This window comes from Fragaria vesca, linkage group LG6 (genome assembly GCF_000184155.1).
Source record: "Fragaria vesca subsp. vesca linkage group LG6, FraVesHawaii_1.0, whole genome shotgun sequence".
Lineage (NCBI taxonomy): Eukaryota > Viridiplantae > Streptophyta > Magnoliopsida > Rosales > Rosaceae > Fragaria > Fragaria vesca.
In genome coordinates this window covers 248,083-265,960 of record NC_020496.1, presented here as the reverse complement: position 1 = coordinate 265,960, position 17,878 = coordinate 248,083, and the positions used below count along the sequence as shown (strand labels likewise).

The window sequence follows — 17,878 nt, the reverse complement described above, 5'->3', positions numbered from 1 at the left end:
CGACATGCCATTAATGAGCCAAAATCGACCCGACCCGCCCGACTTAGTGAGATTATTATTTTTTTTCTTCGAGTTTTTTTTATAAACTAAGATAACGGATTTCACGCATCAAGGTATAATTACACTATTAATAGTTTTTTTTTTTTGTGGAATGATCAACTTCGTCTGGTTTTGAATTCCCAAGTTTTGCCCCTAAACCAGAAGTCTCTCGGATATAGAAGATTTGACATAGAGACAAGGTCTTTCAAAACCCTTCAACAAGCAGGTTATGTTTTTAATTTGTAGATTGACTTCGTCGTATTGAAATAAATTATGTAGAAATCTACAATAAATAGTAAAATCTCTAGTTCAGGGATTCAAAAGAACGACATTTTTGCTTGAACACAATAAACTTCATGTTCTCTCCTAAAAACGCTTCAGAAGTGGGTAATCTTCCATAAGTTCTTCCTCTGACAATGTGTCATTTTTCTGCTGTGGAGTCCATAACACTTGTACTGCCTGCAGGAGAACGAACACAAAACATATGTGAACAATCGATCAAATTATATGGGGGAAAAAGTCTCAGTTTATTGCTTATAATTATTAATAAAGTAACAATTTCATACTGCTATATTCTTCGAAGGAATGGATCCGAGATTTTCCAATGCTTTCTTCAAGTCATCGCTGCTATTGATGGCGGCCACCTTATGCTTCCCTTCGATTGCAACCAACAATGTCACCTGATCATCAACATTTAGTCAGAAAAAATATGTACATTACTCTTTTGTTATCATTATAATGCTGAAAGACCAGAAGAGATGATGTAACCATACCACTATATATTGGTTTCGAAATCCATCGTAATTCTTGCTTGTCGAGCTTTTCCTCCTTTTGTTGTTCAGATTGACAAGCGTCTCCTCATCAAACTTCGCCCTCTCTTCAATCGAAATTTTATTGAAGCATTTCTCTGCATCCTCCATGTTATGATTTGGAGTAACCTATACACGCATGTAAAAACTTAGAAATTTGAGTCTTTACAATGGAGTAAACTAACCAGTAACCTATATACCGGTGCACCATTAGTTGCACTGATCAACCAAGTAAGCTAAGAAATATATTGAACTTACAGATGAATAACTTGAGATCCAATAATCTGGATGTCTGAGCAAAGCTACAGTTGCCTCTGCAATCAAATGAAATTAAATAAAAACGTCCAAGTCAAGTTTCAGGAACGCACTAGATCAATCAAGATAGCTCAAGCCCTTGTGGTCCAAACCTGTCAATACATAGCTCAAGCCCTTGCGGTTAGACGTATCAGCAGTTTCGGCGATACGATCAAGATCTCTTTGGAGTGCTCGTGCAGTACCCAACAAGCCAACCTTGGACATAAAATGGCAGGATTAGGGTTTTGGTGCATTTTTAGGTAATAGCATTTGAAACTACTCAGGTACATACACGACCCATATGAAAAATAAGATGTAACAAGACATTAACATTAGACAATGTGAGTCGGATCATGATACCTGAAGCTTAACAACGTTTGAGGTTGCATCAGCACTTGGCTCTGCGGAAACAATGCAAACAACAGCTATGATCAGAATGAAAATAACAAATATATAGAACATAGCTTCGGCGTCGGACATAAACGAATACGAAGGTGATGATGAAGAAAAATAATCATTAGACGTATAAGATGACGACGAAGAAAAGAGCCTGAGGAGAAGGAGCTTCCCCCGACGCAACCACCGGAGGCGGCCCATGACTTGTTCGGGTGAAACGTCAACAACAAAGTTAACAGCACCGCAGCCATGGCAGGTGTCTTGAGTACCTTGAGAGCATTCGATAATGTTTCATTGAATATAGCCTCAAGTGGGTTAGGGTTTTCTGCGGCAGGTGCTCTCAGGCCCTTGAGAACATTCGAGAATATTTCATTGGCGATGGTCTCAAGTGGGTCTCGAGTTGGGTTGGCTTCTGAATGAGAGGCATGGTCTGATGTGAACTGGTTCTTCTCCGAGGAGCATTTGAGTTTGAGATCATATTTGGGGGAGGAAGATGAGGAAGAAGAAGAAGATAGGTGTTGAGTTTTGAAGGAGGCTGTTGTGAATTGGAGTGGTTTGGTAAGGAGAGAATGAAGACGAGAGAAGGGGATAGGGGAGGTTTGCTTCAATGAGGTCAAGGGGTTGGCTACGAGCAACGCAGATATAGCCATGGAAGTTGGTTTAGAGTTATTTTCGAGGCAGGAAGAAGGGTCAAAAAAGGGAGAGAATTGTAGAACTGGGTTTTCTAGTTTATTAGGGTTTCTAGCTAACCTTTTGGCTTCTATTCCTTCTAATGATGAAATAACAAGTTTATAGGGTTTCGTCTCCTTTTTTCGGGTCAACCTGCACTATTTTGTTCCTAGTTTGTCTTCTAAATAGGATTCTGATATTTTGAAATTTCGTTTTTCGTAATCTGATGACCAACCGCACCTCAAAATGGCTACACAACACGCTACGTTAAATGTAGAAACAACGTAGCTCCATATATGTATCGATTACCTTTCTGAATCTCTAGTTCTCTACCAAATGTGCATTTACATTGTATATCTTCCATTTTTCCCTTTCAAAAGGGTTTCAAAAGGGGGTAGTAATCTTCAAGTAGTTCTTGCCCCAACAGAGTATCATTTTCCTGCTGAGGAGTCCATAGCACTCTTACTGCCTGGAGGACCAAAGATAAAATAAAAGTACATCAATAAGATCCAACCGAGAATTTACAGTTTATATATCGATCGAAGTAACAAATTTCAACTTACTATTAAGTTGCTGGAAGGAATGGATCCGAGATTTTGCAAGGCTTTCGTCAAGTCAGTGTTATTGTTGATGGTCAGAAATTTGTGTTTCCCTTCCACAACCACGATTAATGTAACCTGGTCATCAGATTGAATCAGATCGAAAAAGGGAAACTAAGAGCCATTCATTGTCTTGCGTTGTATAATTCAGAATTTACCACAGAAACATAACATTATAAGAGCTTCATACAATGACACATGCATATCTTACACAATATAGATTCCAAAACATATAAACTAAGAAAAACAAGATTTATAGACCTTCAAAGATGTACTGCAAATAATAATATATAAAAGACCCCTCAAGGATTAATTCCGAAGACAAAACATATGTTTTTAATTCCAAGGAAAGCAAGGAATACTGTTAAATTAGGGAATGAGTTTCAGAAGTAGGAGTTCATAGATGTTGAACTTACCACTAGAAATTCATTTTGCAAACCCCCTGGTCTTTCTGTTGAACTTTTCCTTTTGATGTTGTTCAAACCAACTTTGTCAAATTTAGCCCTCTCTTCCAATTCAATTCGATTGTAGTATTTTACTGTATGCAGAATATATATTTCGTATGGTAGCAACCTACAAAAATGTGAGAAATTATTAGTCTAAAGTTTATAATACCTAAACGTAGTTTGTTCTTTATTGGTTAATCACTGTACCAAATCTACCAAGTACTACTTCAGGGGATGATATTGAACTTACAGAAGAATATCCTGATATGCAATCATGAGAATGGCGAAGCAAAGCTGCTGTTGCACCTGCAACCAAAAGGAATTAAGAAGAAAAACAATGCGATATCACAGATCAATTCCAAGTCAAACTATGCTTATAGATCCTCAATTGAAATGGAGATAAATTGGTACTTCTAGCGTATCCTAGAATGTCAATAACGATATGGTAATAATGATCATATGCTGAACTACGAAGATTTTGTACTAATTTCTTCGAAAGTTTGAACAACTTCCCCCTGCTGAAATTACTCCTTCCATTATGAAACCACCATTTACCAAATTTGAAGGTAATACCTGTCAAAACACAGCTCAAATCCTTTTGAGGAAAACATGCATACTCAATTTTAGGCATCTGATCAAGATCCTTCTGGAGTGTTCTCGCCGTGCCGGACTCACCAACCTGATCAAGAAAATGGTGAAAACCAAGAGTAAAAGTTGTCCACTGTAAACTAAAATCCGATTATATTAGTAAAAAAAACTTACTAACCCTAAGATCACTATCAAACAAGCAATAATAATCTTTCTCATCATAAATACACGTCCTAATTACCTAAAGATGTAAATGTAAAACGTAAAAAAATTCGAAGAACAGAGTCATGAATTAAACCATACCTGAAGTTTGATTACGGTAGATCTACCGTATGTTGAACACTTGAACACCAGCACCGCAAATGCTCCCATAATCAACCAACCGAAAATCCACTGCTGGCCTTTACGCTCCTCCGGTGGACCCCGCCGTGGATATGAAACGAAATCGGTGGAAAACCGATATGAATCCGAATCCGAATCCGAATTATCATCCGACCCGGCTGTGGCAGCCAATGCCGGATTCAGATGATACGTCAACAGAAAACAGAGCAGTACGGCCGCCGTTGCAGGTCCCTTGAGCGCTGTGAGAGCCATGATCGGAAACCCTAGCTGGATCTGGATTCAAAACGTAAGAGAAAAAAGAGGAGATCGAGTAGTTGCAGAAATGAACAGAAAGAAAACGAAGGGATAGTGTGAGTGGAATTGATGAGTTTTTTTATATTTATTGTTTTTGCTTTGGACCCCTAGCCCGCCAAGGCCCATTAAGACTAGGACCGCCTAGCCATGCACGTGCTCCGCCTAGCCCGCAACAGCTGCGTCCAAAACGTCGTCGTTCTCACCGTTTTGGGGGAGTTGGTTTACATTTTAGAGTGCATATATACTTCAATTTTTATCTTTTTTTCTTTTTGTTGTGAGGAACAATTTTGGCTCCATGAAATAACCATCAGAAGAAGAAGATTTGGAGAGTACAAACAATGAAGAAAGGAACATTTAAGAACTACTACAGCAGAGTGTGGCAGACTCTTCTCTTTTGGGATTGAGGATGAGACTTGTTCCCTACATTGTCTGTATCTGAGAAGCTGATATCGCATAATCTTTTATTATTTATAAAAAAAAAACAAAAAAAAATTACTACAGAAGATTCTTATCTCCCACAAAACAATGATGTCAAATTTGAGGTCTTCTCTTACTTGCTTAATTAGCTACTAAATTACATTAGCACCTAAGAACGGTTGCTGATCTTCATATTGCCCTTGTTCAGATGCTTCTTCCTAAAATCCCCTCAGTTCCGGGCAACCTTTGAGTAGTTCCTTCTCTCTCAAAAGTATCATTTTCTTGTTGAGGAGTCCACAAGACCTCTACTGCCTGCATAAAAAAGAACAGAAATTAGAACATATCTAAAGGAGAAACATATATACAAGCACTACTCGAAGTAGTTTTGTAAATTAGAACATAGATCATCTAACCACTATTTCGCTCGAGGGGATGGATCCAAGATTTTATAATGCCTTCGTATATATCCTTTGTGTAATTCATGAGAGGATTTGGCCTATTGAGCTCGTTTTCATGTTGTTCACATTGACAAGGGTCTCTTCGTCGAATTTAGCATCTCTTCCGTCGAAAGTTGTCTGAAGAATTCCTCAGCCTCTTCTATCTCGTACTTTTGAGCAACCTAGAAGCATATATGTGAAAGGTTATAATGTGTGTCCTTTTCTGTTTTGGTCCACATATTCAATATTAGTTTATGATTTCTAACTCAATGAGATGAACGTACTGAACTTACAGATGAATAACTTGAGATGCAATGATCAAAGTTGCACAGCAGAGATACTGTTGTCTCTGGAACCAAATTATACAAAAATTTCTCAAGAAAACGAATAAGATCAGAGAAGTAAAAAAAGTGCTGCTGATTTAGTTTGCAGACTTCACTCTGCTCTACTTGTTATAGAGTGTTTATGATGTGATTGACGCATGTTGATTAGCTTCGGTGCTTGATTTTCAGGTGGCCAAGCTAGTTAATTCAGCTTTTGGTTCTTAATCTAATGCCTTTGTTGCCATTATGATTAATTTACCGGTTTGCGATTGGGAACTATTAGTGATTAGATACTTTTGTGCTTATATTCGAATGTGATTTTCTTGTCAAGTTGTTTTGAATGAGAGAAAGAATTGAAGGATGGAGATAGCGCATAAGCTGAGTGTGAAGCAATCTGATAGAGTGTGCTTGTCTTTCACTTTGGAGTGTGTTGTGCTTGTTAGAAATGCATATTTCACATAACATTGTGTGTGAACATGAGGTTGAGACACCTACGGAATGTATACCTAGGATGTGCTTATTATTAGTCAAGCAGTTAGATTTCAGGTTTATTTTCAGTGAGATGCAAGACATACCAAACCAGGTTTGAACAAATCTGAGATGAATATCCGGGTATTGATTACTTATTGATGCCAGATTATTTGATTGTGTACAATGCAGGTTGAGCTGGATTTGGAGGCGAAAATTACTGAATTTGACAAACTCTGCATGGATTTCCAACAGGAGAGTTCCAAGCACTTTTGTCGCCTGCAAGGTATATGTCATGAAAAAATTCTGTAATGATGTTTTAATTTACACAATTTAAATCTAACACGCGTTTTAATTACTCAATAAAATAGTAATTTTTGGGGATGACCATAGACACGGCTTATTAAGCTTCTCGGACATGTTGGAAAGTGCAGTGGTAGCATGATAATGAGGCTGTAGAGCTTGGGGTTGTGAATTTGCTGTGATAATGGCAAATAAGGGGAAAACTAAGAGAATTGATCATGTTATCATAGATGGTGCTGGAGAACTATGGAACAGATCGAATGAGAGGTTAAAAAGGCTGCAGTAAGAAACTAACAGGCAGATTATTTATGGAGAGGCTCACATAGCAAGTTACATATATATAGACATGTAGTGGTAAAATTTGAAGCTTGAAGGTGATAAAAAAGGAGGGATTTTCAAAATAAGTCTCGGTCAAAGTACGGCAAGCTCTGCATGGTCAGTATTTTCAGTCTGGTTTTCTTGACTCCTACAGTGTCCTAGCTTAGCTCAAATGCCAATTGACCAGTTCTACAGGGATACCACAATTAATTTTCACTGGATGCTAAAGTTTCTACAGAGATAATTCCATTACTGTAAGTAAATGAATAACCACAAAGGCTAGAGATGGTAAATATCAACAAGGATCAAGTAGTTTTGAGTTTTTTGATTCACAAATGGAATATTCATTTGGGTTAAACACAGCTGGTTAGTATGGTGGTCAAGGCAGACATAATAAGGTCTGATGATTCTGATGAGATTGTTGTAACGGGGAGAAAGTCGCTAGCTAGTACAATGAACATTGATAATGTTTGTGGATATGATTAAGCTATGCAAGTGTGTAAAAAATGTAAATTGCAAACCCTTCAAATGAAACTAGGAATTGACTAGTAAACTTCAGCACGTTTTACCATGTCATACAAAGAACCTAACATCATTTTGGTGGTAATATATACAGTATGAAAGACAGAAAGAGTTACCACGCTAAGAATTACTAGTCCTTGACTATAGTAACCACTACGCTACATTACATTAGCACCAAAGAATGGCTGCTGATCTTCACATTGCCCTTCAGAAGGTGCTTCATAAAAGCCTCTCAAATCCGGGTAGCTTTTGAGTAGTTCCCTCTGAGTCAAAGTATCATTTTCTTGTTGAGGAATCCACAAGACCTCTACTGCCTGCACAAAATAGAACAGTAAACATGTGTTAGGCATTACATTGTTAGAGTAAGTTGCTACTTGAAGTGATCTTGTTCTTACCATTATTTTGCTCGAGGAAATGGCTCCAAGTTTATGTAACGCTTTCGTCAAGTCACGAGTGCCATTGATGGTGGGCAACTTCAGTACTCCATCGGTAGCCACCAGAATTGTAACCTGATCATCAGAATTCAATGAGAGAGACAAGAATAATATTTCAAGCCTGTGCTCCGAAACCATCCTAGAACTACCCAATTCAAATGAAAACATTAGGCATTATGCCCTCTGATATGGATCTGGATCTTACCACTATATATTCTTTGTCGATTTCATCAGGTGACTGGCTTTCTGAGTGTGTTTTAAAGCTGTTCAAATTGACAAGGGTCACATCATCAAATTTATCCGCCTCTTCCTCAGAAAATTGGTTGAAGCATGTCTCTGCATCGTATATCTCAGACTTTCGTATAACCTACAAACACGTGAGATTATTCATGTCATCAACATTTCTAAGATCTAGTTATACTTTCTGTTTTGGTCCATAAATATTGACAGTAGTTTATCCTCAAACTCAGGGACATAAATTGAACTTACAGATGAATAGCTTGAGATGCAATGATGAAGATTACAAAGCAAAGCTGTTGTTGCCCCTGAAACCAAAGGCATAAAGGAGCATTAGGAAAGAAAAATAGAAGTAAAAGGAGTAGCTTACTGGTTCAACTGTTATGGGACTTAGTATACCAAAACTAGTCCTATAAAGGATAACTGATAGTTCACCTTTTAAAACATCGCTCAAACCCTCTGAAGTAGAAGTATTTGCAGTTTCAGTAATTCGATTAAGCTCCCTTTGGAGTGATCGCGCCTCGCCCATCAAACCAACCTGTAAGCAGAGTATATCATTAAATCAAAAAACTGCTTTCCCACTCAAAAATCCAGCAAAAAGAACAGATGTCTCTAAAACAGTAATCTCTAATCAACAAACAACTTCTAATAGTCCCCCCATATTGTAAAGTAACGCTTGTGTATTTACAGCTTGAAGTGTTAACTTTCTAGTATACAAGAACCCCTACAGATTATAGCATAAGAAGTGACCTTCACATTCTCAAATTGAAGTCCACAATACTCATGAATAAATTTCAAATCATCCTAAATGATGCTTATATCACATCCCTATCATATTGATGGCCAACTCTAATCGCGCTCTCTGAAGAAGCTCACAATTCTGTAACTGAATACATTATCGTATCGCTCGCAGTTGCCTACCCTACCAAATTCACATAACCAGAATCTGTTTCAAACTTTCAATAGAAATTCACCAATGCTCAAAGCCTCAAACACAAAAAAACATGTACAGTTCAAATCTCACCCTAAGGGGTCACTAAAACCCCAATTAAACCCTAGTTAAAGAGCAATTACAAACCCTAGTAATTCAAATCTGTACTCACAAGATACATAGATAACTGAGAATGCTAAAGATGAAACCAAATACCTGAAGCTTCACCACGCTTAGTTTACCCTCTCTCTTCTCCGCCTCCGTATAACAGTCCCACATGATCCCCAAGCAGAGCATAACCGCCAACAAAATGACGAAACCGACGACCGCCTTACCGGCATTCTCCGACCACGAGGACGAGGTTGGAGCCGCCGTGGAGTGATAAGTCGGCGGCGCGTAGTAGTGACGCGACGAGTGCGAAGACGACGAGGAGTAACAAGTCGGCGGCGCGTGGTAGTGACGCGACGAGCGCGAAGACGACGGAGGAGACGGAGACGGAGACTTGGATTTTTTGTTGCCGGAGGAGGAGGAGGAGGGGAACAAGCTTCCGCCGACGCGGCCGCCGGTGGCGGCGGACGAGAAGCTCGGAATCAATAAGAGGAACAAGAACACGACGGCGACGGTGGCAGGATTTTTCAATGACGTCATCTGGTTTTTCTTGAATTTTCTTTTTGAGTGGGAAGGAAGAAAGGTCTTGGTGTTTTATAGTTTACCAGATTTTATGCTTTTTCTACCTCACTAAGTTTTTGACTGCGTAAATGCCACGTGTCGAAAAATTAGAGGGTTGTGTTCTGGCCCCGTGGCCCGCCAAGCCCGTTAAGGCCTGGACCGCCTAGACGTACCGGGTCTCCGCCTAGCCCGTGTAATTTGGTCACCTGGATGGTTTTGCCGACGACTTATTATTCGTTTTATTTTGTCACTCCCTCGTCGGAAACAGCGGCGTCAAAAACGCCGTTATTCTTGTCCGCCGCGACTTCCATCTCGCATGAGCCTGTAAGTAGATGGTTTAGCGTTTTGATTAGTTGTAACTTGTAACTAGAGTGATTAAGATGTGATTAATGTATGTTACTTAGCTCTGGTGCTTGATTTTCAGGTGGCGAAGCTATGCTTAAGCTCCGAGCTGCCTTATAGAACGGCGGTTCATCCCGACTGTGTAATTAGCTGCAGGTTCTTTAATCTAATGCATTTGTTGCCATTGTGCTTTACGGGTTAGCAATACGGAACTATTAGTGATTCCTTTTGTGTTTATATTTGATTGTGATTTGCTTGTCCAGTTGGTTTGAATGGGAGAAAGAATTGAATGATGGAGCTCATAAGCTGAGTGTGAAGCAATCTGCATGCATGCTTATTAGTTATTAGTCTAGGTGTTAGATTTCAGGTTTGTTTTCAGTGAGATGCAAGACATGACATGCAAACCAGGTTTTCTCAAATCTGAGATGAATACAATTCATATATCCGAGATTACTTATTGATGCCAGATTAGTTGATTGTGTACAATGCAGGTTGAGCTGAATTTGAAGGCAAAAATTGCTGAATTTGACAAACTCTACGTAGAGTTCTAAGTGATATTTTTCCTATATATCGTCAAAATTGTAAAATAAATAGAGTAGCCAATGATGCACTCTTTGCTAAACGGTGCTTGCTAAAATGCATAGATTTTGTAAATATGTCTAATACTTTAGGGTGTTCTTACATTATGGGGTTTAGGCACAATGTCCCCTATTTGTATTTTATGGTTTCGTTAATGGTTATAGTGCATGCCGTTTTAGCTCTTGTATTTAAAAAAAAAAAAAAAAAAAAAAAAAAAAAAAAAAAAAAAATAACTTAAGTGCATATATAGCAATCAGTGTTTAATATGAATCGTATCAAACAAAATTCAAAAACCATGGACGGCATACATTAATTATGCATTACCTTGATTTGAGATTAGCGATCACCATAGTCGTGCATAAGACTTATTTGCCTTTCATCAACTAATTAATTACGAAGTTCATCATGAGCTAGGCGCATCAGTACTGTAACATGAAGTACCAAAATCTCTCAAGGAAATCAAGCTCCCAGTATAGCTCTTTATCTTTACAAACGACTCGGTCTCATCAAGTGGGCATATCGCAGTATTGACAGAAGCACTTCAAAGATCCAAAAACAATCTAGTAGTACCCTCAGACTTGAAACACATCATGTTATGATCATTGAAAAATATGCCATGCTCCCATTCACCACAAGTCGCATACTTCAACCCATACTTAGGACGCACGTCGACATTCATGCTGTATTCCCTCGCCCACTCTTTCTTTGTATAATCTTTCATCACCCATATCTCAACCTTGATAGCTCCTTCTCCCAATGGGAACGTCTCCACAATGGCCATGGATCCTCTTAAACTAAGCATGTGCAAGATGGAGTTCTTGTTCGAGCTTCGCAATGTGGGAGCAGGAGTCCAATGAAACTCTTCTCTTTTGAAGTCAAAAGAAAGTATACGGACACCTCCATCTCTTCCTCTTAACATCAGCCAATGCATATCTCCGTATGCACAAAGATTATACGTGTAAATTAATCCCATACAGGGAGGGACCGATGGTATTTCTCTCCAGGAGTTGGTGCCCAACACAAGAATATGAGCTAACATGCCGAGGGTCTCAAGATAATCTTCCTTATGCCAAATCCTGGAAACGCGAACAATTTTGTAGGTGTTGGTTATATCATCAAATCCCATACCATAGAACCGAAGGGATACATGACAATTCGGACCATATTTTGTCATATCAAGTTGTCGAATGTTATCGGTTGGGAGAGTTAGAACTTGTTTGAGAAGAGGATTGATCAACAAGCAATGTTCATCTGCCTCCATGCATAACAAGTTGTAGAAAACAAAATGTATCATGTACCTTGGCTGATAAGGGCTTGATGTCGAATGAGTAAATGTGAATTCGCCTTTTGTCAAGGCGGTGCCACCATCATATCTCAGTGATTGCAAGGTCACAAAAGTAGTAATGATTATCTCTTCTTCATCGAGAGGAGTTTCTTCTAAAAGGCACATAAGTTGAGGTACTCGACAAACAACATGGTTGTTGCCTGCAATGAGTGAAAGTGTGTGTTGCCTAATGAAAGAGCGGCTGTCAACCGTGTTTAACAAGGTCTTGCACACACGTCGGATGCAATAACGCAACGATTCTACCGGCAGCCTCAAAAGGATGTCCACCAGCAAATCCGTGGGTAGATCCATCAGCTGCCTCCGGATTTCGTTGCACCTCACCATCTCCATATATACCTTTTGACGACTGATCAAAAGGTTTGACCAGTTTTCATTAGCTAAATAGTACTCTTTTAAGGAAAAACTACGTTTATTTGAGTTAAGGAAACCAAATCCTAACAAAAAAAAGGAATGAAATCCATAGAATCCTTTTAGGGTTTTTTTTTTTGGGGGGGGGGGGGGGGGGGGGTGGGGGAGTATACATGGTAAACACGAGACAACATAGGAAACTTTTAGGAAGAAAACCCTAGAACAGTTTCGTCTTCCTAGTATACTAAGGGGGTGTATTCAATGTAGATTTTAATTGATTCTGTTTGACTCTTTATAATCCACAGATTCGGCTAGATTTATAGAATCCGAATGATTGTTTTAATTAACTCCATGTGAAGTTTATCAGATTCTATAGTATTGTATTAGAAAGATTTGTTTGGTCTCTATTAAATCATGATTGAATTACCTTCAGATTTTAAAAGATTTGTGAAATCCAAAAAAATCCTTTAGACTCCCAATTGAATACAACCCCCTCTAACTAAAGTTCAGTTGACTTTTATAAACAATTCCCTCATGCACAAAATTACGCATTTGCCCTTTCTGTCATAGAAAATCACAATTTTATCACTCATTTTTCAGTCCGATAGTTTCAATCACAGCCTGGTAAAAGACCGTTTTTTGCCTTTTCTCTCGTATCTTGTTACAATTTGACCACTCAATTTTCAGTTATTTTTCATTAAAATTACGAAAATACTATTTTATCCTTCTCGGATTGTCTAATTACGGCTTTGCCATGCTTCCACTGCGAGTCACTGCCTTACAAGTCTCGGTCAAAGTACGGCGAGCTCTGCATGGTCAGTATTTTCAGTCTGGTTTTCTTGACTCCAACAGTATCCTTGCTAACTTAGCTCAGCTCAAATGCCAATTGACCAGTTCTACAGGGATAACACAATTAATTTTCACTGGATGCTAGAGTTTCTACAGAGATAATTCCATTACTGTAAGTAAATGAATAACCAGAGGCTAGAGATGGTAAATATCAACAAGGATCAAGTAGTTTTGAGTTTTTTGATTCACAAATGGTATATCCAGTAGGGATCAAATTGTTTTAAATTCTATTAGTCCATACAGCATGATCACAATGTACGAAAAGTCGCAAACATGAGGAATATCAAACCAACAAAACTACATGATAAGGATGCATAGTTGTATGGTGGTCGAGACAGACATAATACGGTCTAATGATTCCGATGAGAGTTGCAACGGGGAAGAAAGCCGCTAGCTAGTACAATGAGCTGTGATAATGTTTGTGGATGATTAAGCTATGCAAGTGTGTAAAAAATGTAAATTGCAAACCCTTCAAATGAAACTTGGAATTGACTAGTAAACTTTAACACGTTTTACCATGTCATACAAAGAACCTGACATTATTTTGGTGGTAATGTATACAGTATGAAAGAGTTACCATGCTAAAAATTATTAGTCCAATAGTCCTTGACTAGCAACATCTACTGGCTCGTGGGTTTGACTGGCATCAAAATAGTCCTTGTCTACAGTAACCCCTAAGAACGGGTAGGAATCGTCATATGACCCTTCTTCAAGTGACCCTGGATCATAAAATCCCCTCAAATGCAGGTAATCTCTAAGTAGTTCCTTCTCAGTCAATGTATCATTTTCCTGTTGAGGAGTCCATAAGACCTCAACCGCCTACATGAAGAAAATAAACATACGTTACGCACATACCCAAAGGAGGGACTTACAGCTTAGCACTCAGAGAAATTCTATTCTTACCAGTAGTTTGCTCGAGGGAATGGATCCAAGACTCTGTAATGCTTTCTTCAAATCGGCACGGCCATTGATGCTGGGTAACTTTTGTGCTCCCCGAGTAGACACCAAAATTGTAACCTGATAATTATTCAAATGTAATCTAAGAAATAAGAACTTGCATTTGTATTTTCTAATACAATCCTAGAAGTAGCCAACTGAAATCAAAACATGGGTTTTCGACTTTAAGTCCTTGGGTATAAATGAAGACAACAATACCAATATTAGAAAGGCTGCCATTTCATCTGAACCTTACCACTATATATTCTTTGTGTCCTTGGGTATAAATGAAGACAACAATACCAATATTAGAAAGGCTGCCATTTCATCTGAACCTTACCACTATATATTCTTTGTGGACTACATTTGGTGCCGGGATTGTCGATCTCACTATAAAGTTGTTCACATTGGAAAGCGTAACTTTGGAAAATTTAGCCGCTTCTCTCATGGAAAGTTGTTTGAAGCATTGCTCTGCATCTTCCATCTCAGACTTCCGAGTAACCTATAAGTGGCAGGTGAGAAGTTATAATTGATGTCCTTAATAACATCTAAATCTAGGAACGTTCCTGGTCCCTATTAACATTAGCCATTATGAGTCTAGTAACGGTTTTTGTTTTATAATATCAACATTAGCTCCAGGAGATAAATAGAACTTACTGATGAATAACTTGAGATGCAATAATCAAGATTGCGAAGCAAAGATGTTGATGCCCCTGAAACCAAAGGTGTACAAAAGATGGATAAGAAAGAGAAAAAGAGTAAAGGTAACAAGACTGTAGCTAGCTCAAAATATCATGTAAGGTACTGTGCCAGCAGAAAAAAAACTAATCCATAAAGCTCAGTGCAAAATGTACATCTCAATTTGTTGGAAAGCCATTAACCCAGTAAATGTCTTCTTGAAACCTTTTCATTCTGTCATCAGTCTCTAAAAGTTAAACTGTTAAAGATAGGGAATAGTCTCTTTCAAATAAAGTAACACAGCAGAATTGGACATAATGAAACCACAAATTTCACTATCAACAAATCATCTAATAAATGGCAGGATTAACTACAATAACTAGCAGTTCATCACCATTTGAAATCAATATTCAGAACTCAAATATGTTATGTAACGTATCAAGTTTTCAATCAAGTTGGTGCAAAGAAACTGACCCCTAACCAAAATAAAAGAAGAAAAGGAAAAAGGTTTTCTATGTTTAATGGATAAATAATAAAACTTAAATGAGCAATTAATAACTGATCAATAACGTAGCTCACCTGTCAAAAGATGACTCAAACCCGTAGCTGTAGACATATCTGTAGTTTCAGTAAGTCGATTAAGATCCTTTTGAAGCGATGGCGCCTTGCCCACCAGACCAACCTTACAAAAGAGTAATACATTACAAACAGAACAACTTCTCCATTTAAATATCCAGCATCACAACAACATAAGAGTCTTTCCAGACCACCACAATCCAATTAACAACATCAAAACGTCCACCCCTTTTCTAAAAGTTACGCTCTTCTCGCTACAGCTTAAAATGTCAAACTGTAATACACATGATTCTTTCCAATTTCTCTTTCGACGTTAAAGCCTTTCAATTGAACTTTACCAACTTCTACATATCATATAACATAGCTTCACATGCTCTCGACCAACTCCAAAACAATCTTTCATAAAGACTCAATCGAGGTGCTTAACTTCTTGATGGACAATTCTAACAGTCTCTCCAAATCACAGTCTTCTGCAATTCGATACATTTTCTTTTAGGTCTTAAACCAGGTGCTACCCTACCGAATTCTCCAAAACATAACAAGATTTTAAAGCACATATCCAATTCTAGAGTAGACAAGTAACAATAAGAAAACAAATTGGTGAAATTCTAATAAGCAAAATCAAACAATATCCATATCCAAATTTCTTTTCTACAATTCTTCACAATTAACAGTATTCGATTCATAGATAAACAGAGAAGGCAAAAGATCAAGCTATACCTGAAGCTTGACGACGCTTAGTTTCCCAACTCCAGCACAATGACAGATGACTAAAACCCCAACAATAACCGCCATGAAAAGCAAGAAGCCGTAGAATCCGCCGTCCGTCAAGGAACCCGACGACGGCGAGTGGTGGTGGTCCCACGACCAAGAAGAGTCCGATGAACCCGAAGACCCCGATGAAGACGAAGACGAACCTCCGCCGGAGGGGAACAAGCTTCCGCCGGACTGCCCACCCGAAGCGGCCGACGCGAAATTCGAGTCGGAAATCAAGACCAGAGCGAGAATTACGACGGCGACGGTGGCCGGATTTCTAAACGCCATAGGTGGGAATTTGGGGATTTTGAATTGAAAGGAAAGGTGGAGTTTGTTGGTTAGGGTTTTAGATTCGAAGTCTTTTATAGTTAAATCGGATAATTTCTAATCTTAATCTAAACGCTTTTAATCTTCTAATCCGTCCGAAACTTACGCGCCAAACGTTGTCGTACGTACTTATACGTTTCACATACGACGCGTAGATACGACTCTCTGGGGCGGACTTGTATGTAAAACGGGTGACGTGTGACAGTATATATAACTCAATTTTAACAAGGAAATCCAAAGAAAAGGAAAACCACCTAGGAAAATCCATGAACACTGTCCACAGGGCCGGCCCTGTGTCTACAAATGTTCAACAACAAAAAAAAAAAAGAAAAACTGAAGGTTTATGAACAGCTTCTATCCTCTTTTTCTCTTTTCTTTTTTAAGCTCCAGACTTGAACTACCAAGAGCCATGATAAAATACTGTGTTTTACAAAAATCTGGACATCAATACGAAATCAAAGAGTATGTGTTTTTCAATATCTAGGTATTCGACCCTAACGGAGAAAATATACGGATATAAACGGGTAACGAGGATGGGGATCCCCAGTATTCGGATTCTTAAATCGGGTACGGGGTGGGTATGGTATTTTGATATTCGTCCCCATCCCCACCCATTAAGGATAAAAATATTATTATATATAATTATATAATTTATTATTATATATATTTATATATAATTTATAAATAAATATATATTTCATTAATTTATGTAAAAAAATTTGTGATACTCTTAATAAACATTTAATGGACCTTCCTTTTTATTATATATTTTTATTTTCTTAATGAAATTTACCGATGTTGTTCTGTTTTAACCAAAACTTGTAAGGGTGACAATTTAGACCCTGGCGAAACCAACCATGTACCAAGTTGGTAACCGATATAGTTGGTAACCGAGTTTTCGGTACAATACTACCGTACCAACTTTGAGTAGTCGGTTGGTACGTGATACACGTTTTACCTAAAATACGGTATACCACATACCTACCGAATTGTAGGTATATCAGCCATTATACGGCTTAAATACGTTACAAATACAAAATACTAACCATTTTACTCGAACCCAAGACCACATAGGTGAAGAGACAAGTCTCAAACCACCAAGGCAGATCCTCATGCTGTTAATCTATATGCAAAAACTAATTTTATTACTTCATAGAAGTCAAAACTCAAAACAAAGTTAACAACTTACACATTAAATATAATATATTTCTCATCAAACCCTAATCTATCTTGCCTCTCTTCTTAAGTTTTTCATCTCCCTCGTCTTTCTTTCTTCTTCTTCCGTCTCCTCCTCCATTTCAATTGCAAGAGATCTTTCTCATCTAAAGAAACCTAGACTGACACGACCCACCCCGAATTTCACCCTGAAACCCAGAGTAAGTTGTGCGGGGACCACCTCCAAGGAAAATTTACTGAAAAGATTAAGAAAATCTCCCTTGCAGATGGACAACCCTAACTCGAAAATTTCAAATTACACTCTCAATTCAACACTTCCGAACCTCACATAATATACAAAAATTCTAAAGTATTCAGAGCTACTAAACACAAGCGGAAGCAAGAAAACATGAGTAGGTTGAACAGGTAACCTACTGGCGAAAACTGGCAGA

General features: G+C 38.3%; 5 protein-coding genes and 1 non-coding gene across 6 annotated transcripts in view; all 6 read right to left on the bottom strand.

The window, feature by feature from the left end:
• Positions 1–405: 405 nt before the first annotated feature.
• LOC101305391 lies at positions 406–2,544 on the bottom strand (the record flags this gene model as incomplete). Its single annotated transcript, XM_004304683.1, has 7 exons — positions 406–498; positions 606–719; positions 813–977; positions 1,107–1,162; positions 1,256–1,358; positions 1,503–1,543; positions 2,517–2,544. Coding segments are annotated over 7 exons (600 nt in total), but the record flags the coding sequence as incomplete, so codon positions are not given.
• Positions 2,411–4,320, bottom strand: LOC101294957. Its single transcript, XM_004301973.1, has 5 exons — positions 4,144–4,320; positions 3,503–3,931; positions 3,223–3,379; positions 2,771–2,884; positions 2,411–2,676 (listed from the first exon to the last, which is right to left on the bottom strand). The coding sequence occupies exons 2-5, from the start codon at positions 3,526–3,528 to the stop codon at positions 2,581–2,583; spliced, it is 393 nt and encodes a 130-aa protein (XP_004302021.1). The 5' UTR covers positions 3,529–3,931; positions 4,144–4,320; the 3' UTR covers positions 2,411–2,580.
• A 2,952-nt stretch (positions 4,321–7,272) lies between these two features.
• On the bottom strand, positions 7,273–9,537 carry LOC101294672. The gene is made up of 6 exons (XM_004301972.1): positions 9,083–9,537; positions 8,371–8,473; positions 8,188–8,243; positions 7,904–8,065; positions 7,660–7,773; positions 7,273–7,578 (listed from the first exon to the last, which is right to left on the bottom strand). Exons 1-6 carry the CDS (start codon positions 9,512–9,514, stop codon positions 7,423–7,425), a joined length of 1,023 nt encoding a protein of 340 aa, XP_004302020.1. The 5' UTR covers positions 9,515–9,537; the 3' UTR covers positions 7,273–7,422.
• Positions 9,538–10,997: 1,460 nt separating this feature from the next.
• LOC101305092 (F-box/kelch-repeat protein At3g06240-like) lies at positions 10,998–12,131 on the bottom strand. The gene has a single exon (XM_004304682.1). It carries the CDS (start codon positions 12,129–12,131, stop codon positions 10,998–11,000), a length of 1,134 nt encoding a protein of 377 aa, XP_004304730.1.
• Positions 12,132–13,457: 1,326 nt separating this feature from the next.
• LOC101294377 lies at positions 13,458–16,317 on the bottom strand. Its single transcript, XM_004301971.1, has 6 exons — positions 15,909–16,317; positions 15,192–15,294; positions 14,592–14,647; positions 14,275–14,436; positions 13,902–14,015; positions 13,458–13,817 (listed from the first exon to the last, which is right to left on the bottom strand). Exons 1-6 carry the CDS (start codon positions 16,230–16,232, stop codon positions 13,590–13,592), a joined length of 987 nt encoding a protein of 328 aa, XP_004302019.1. The 5' UTR covers positions 16,233–16,317; the 3' UTR covers positions 13,458–13,589.
• A 1,044-nt stretch (positions 16,318–17,361) lies between these two features.
• Positions 17,362–17,878, bottom strand: part of LOC101294183 — a 1,575-nt gene continuing 1,058 nt past the window's right edge. Inside the window, exon 2 of the transcript XR_184837.1 lies at positions 17,362–17,603. This is a non-coding gene — a transcript (uncharacterized LOC101294183). The remainder of the gene's footprint in view (positions 17,604–17,878) is intronic.

Coding starts and splice junctions, on each gene's coding strand:
- LOC101294957 (XM_004301973.1), bottom strand. CDS start 3,528: ATGATTGCATATCAGGATATTCTTCT. Junction 3,380..3,502: donor GCATATCAGGATATTCTTCT/GTAAGTTCAATA, acceptor ACATTTTTGTAG/GTTGCTACCATACGAAATAT. Junction 2,885..3,222: donor TGCAAAATGAATTTCTAGTG/GTAAGTTCAACA, acceptor TCTGATGACCAG/GTTACATTAATCGTGGTTGT.
- LOC101294672 (XM_004301972.1), bottom strand. CDS start 9,514: ATGACGTCATTGAAAAATCCTGCCACCGTCGCCGTCGTGTTCTTGTTC. Junction 8,066..8,187: donor GCATCTCAAGCTATTCATCT/GTAAGTTCAATT, acceptor ACGTGTTTGTAG/GTTATACGAAAGTCTGAGAT. Junction 7,774..7,903: donor TCGACAAAGAATATATAGTG/GTAAGATCCAGA, acceptor TCTGATGATCAG/GTTACAATTCTGGTGGCTAC.
- LOC101305092 (XM_004304682.1), bottom strand. CDS start 12,131: ATGGAGATGGTGAGGTGCAACGAAATCCGGAGGCAGCTGATGGATCTA.
- LOC101294377 (XM_004301971.1), bottom strand. CDS start 16,232: ATGGCGTTTAGAAATCCGGCCACCGTCGCCGTCGTAATTCTCGCTCTG. Junction 15,295..15,908: donor TAAGCGTCGTCAAGCTTCAG/GTATAGCTTGAT, acceptor CTCTTTTGTAAG/GTTGGTCTGGTGGGCAAGGC. Junction 14,648..15,191: donor TTTGAGTCATCTTTTGACAG/GTGAGCTACGTT, acceptor CTTTGGTTTCAG/GGGCATCAACATCTTTGCTT.